The sequence below is a fragment of the Sinocyclocheilus grahami genome, unplaced genomic scaffold (genome assembly GCF_001515645.1).
Source record: "Sinocyclocheilus grahami isolate Dianchi unplaced genomic scaffold, SAMN03320097.WGS_v1.1 scaffold1429.1, whole genome shotgun sequence".
NCBI classification, from domain to species: domain Eukaryota; kingdom Metazoa; phylum Chordata; class Actinopteri; order Cypriniformes; family Cyprinidae; genus Sinocyclocheilus; species Sinocyclocheilus grahami.
In genome coordinates, this window is record NW_015506608.1 from 56,100 (window position 1) to 57,408 (window position 1,309).

General features: G+C 50.7%; 1 protein-coding gene across 1 annotated transcript in view; it reads right to left on the minus strand.

Moving 5' to 3' along the window:
- Window positions 1–964, minus strand: part of LOC107570235 (PH and SEC7 domain-containing protein 1-like) — a 39,611-nt gene extending 38,647 nt beyond the window's left edge. Inside the window, exons 1-2 of the mRNA XM_016256445.1 lie at window positions 818–964; window positions 274–720 (exon numbers count right to left, since the gene is read on the minus strand). Of these exons, the coding sequence (XP_016111931.1) occupies window positions 274–720; window positions 818–894 (524 nt within the window). The 5' untranslated portion in view covers window positions 895–964. The remainder of the gene's footprint in view (window positions 1–273; window positions 721–817) is intronic.
- Between the last annotated feature and the right edge of the window lie 345 nt (window positions 965–1,309).

The window sequence follows — 1,309 nt, forward strand, 5'->3', positions numbered from 1 at the left end:
ATTAATGTCAGAATTTTCATTTTTGGGTGAACTAACCCTTTAAGGGCACTGAGCTTTAGCATTTTTAAGCCCTGGGACAGTCTTGTGCACGCACTTCCTGTTGCATGCATGTGCTCTCAAGTGGCCAAAACCGCAAGTGTGAGTATTTGGACAAGCCCTTAGAATGGCATGCTTCCATACTACACAGGTGACCTTTTACAACCAGAGCACACTACTAAGTTTTCCTACACAAAAAATACAATTGCTCACTTTAGTGATGAAAATTACACAAACCTGGGCAGTGAAAGTGGTGGGTTGCTCTGCCAGCTTTGTCCGTTGCGGTCGTCGGACCCGCTGCTGAGACGTTCGCTGGATGGTGCCCGTGTGGCATCCGTATCCCCTGTTATCGTCAGTGCAGACTCTGACAGGCTGGGCATCTCTACGTGTGCCAATGGCGCAAAGCTGAGCTCCACGATTTGCCAAGCGCTCTGGTAGATCTGACCCAGCACCTGTGGAGTCAGTGTGGGGAGGTCAAAGGTCAGGACAGTTTGAGTGCTAGAGGTCAGAGGGTCGAGACTGTCCAGACTGCTGTAGGAGGTGCCCTTGGCACGGTGTGACTCCATGATGTTCTCAAAATGCCGGCTGAACGTGTCCAAACTGTCTCCGGACCTTCTGCGAGGACCACGGACCAGGATGGGAGATTTTAGAGCTGGGTGGTTGTTACTGAAATTATCTTGAGGCCTAGAAAATGATAGGCTTGTTATTTCTGATATTCTGAACCATAATGAATAGTTTAACAGTTTCTTAAAAAGATAAATGTGTGTTTGCCACTTCCCACCTCTTTAGCATCATGCTGTAAAACTCCTCTTCCTCATCTCGCTGATCAGCCAACAGCCTCCTCACATCACCCTGCATCCTGACAGTGACCCAGCTCGCAACATCCTCCTCCTTCTCCTCCCCATTCTCCTGTCCATCTGTTCTTTCATTCGGCATCTCTCCTAGAGGGCTGCTCCCAGCACAGGATGTTCCCATGACACTTCGGTTACTTCCAAACGCTGAGTCAGCATCCTCTTGCTCTGCTAACAGCACCTCGTCTATGTCCGTCTCCCGGTAACATCGTAAAGGAACGGCATCCAGATCGGTCTCGGAGTATTTCAAAGTTCGCCGAATTATGCCCGTTTTGGGGGAGGTGCCTAGGGCGGCAGGGGGCGGAGTCACTAGCTCCACCTCCACGTGTTGGACATCATGATTAGCTCTGAGAGCAAGCTCCTCCAATGGCCGATATGAGGGTGGGATTGGGGTGGAGTGGCCACTTGGTGGAGCTGTGGAG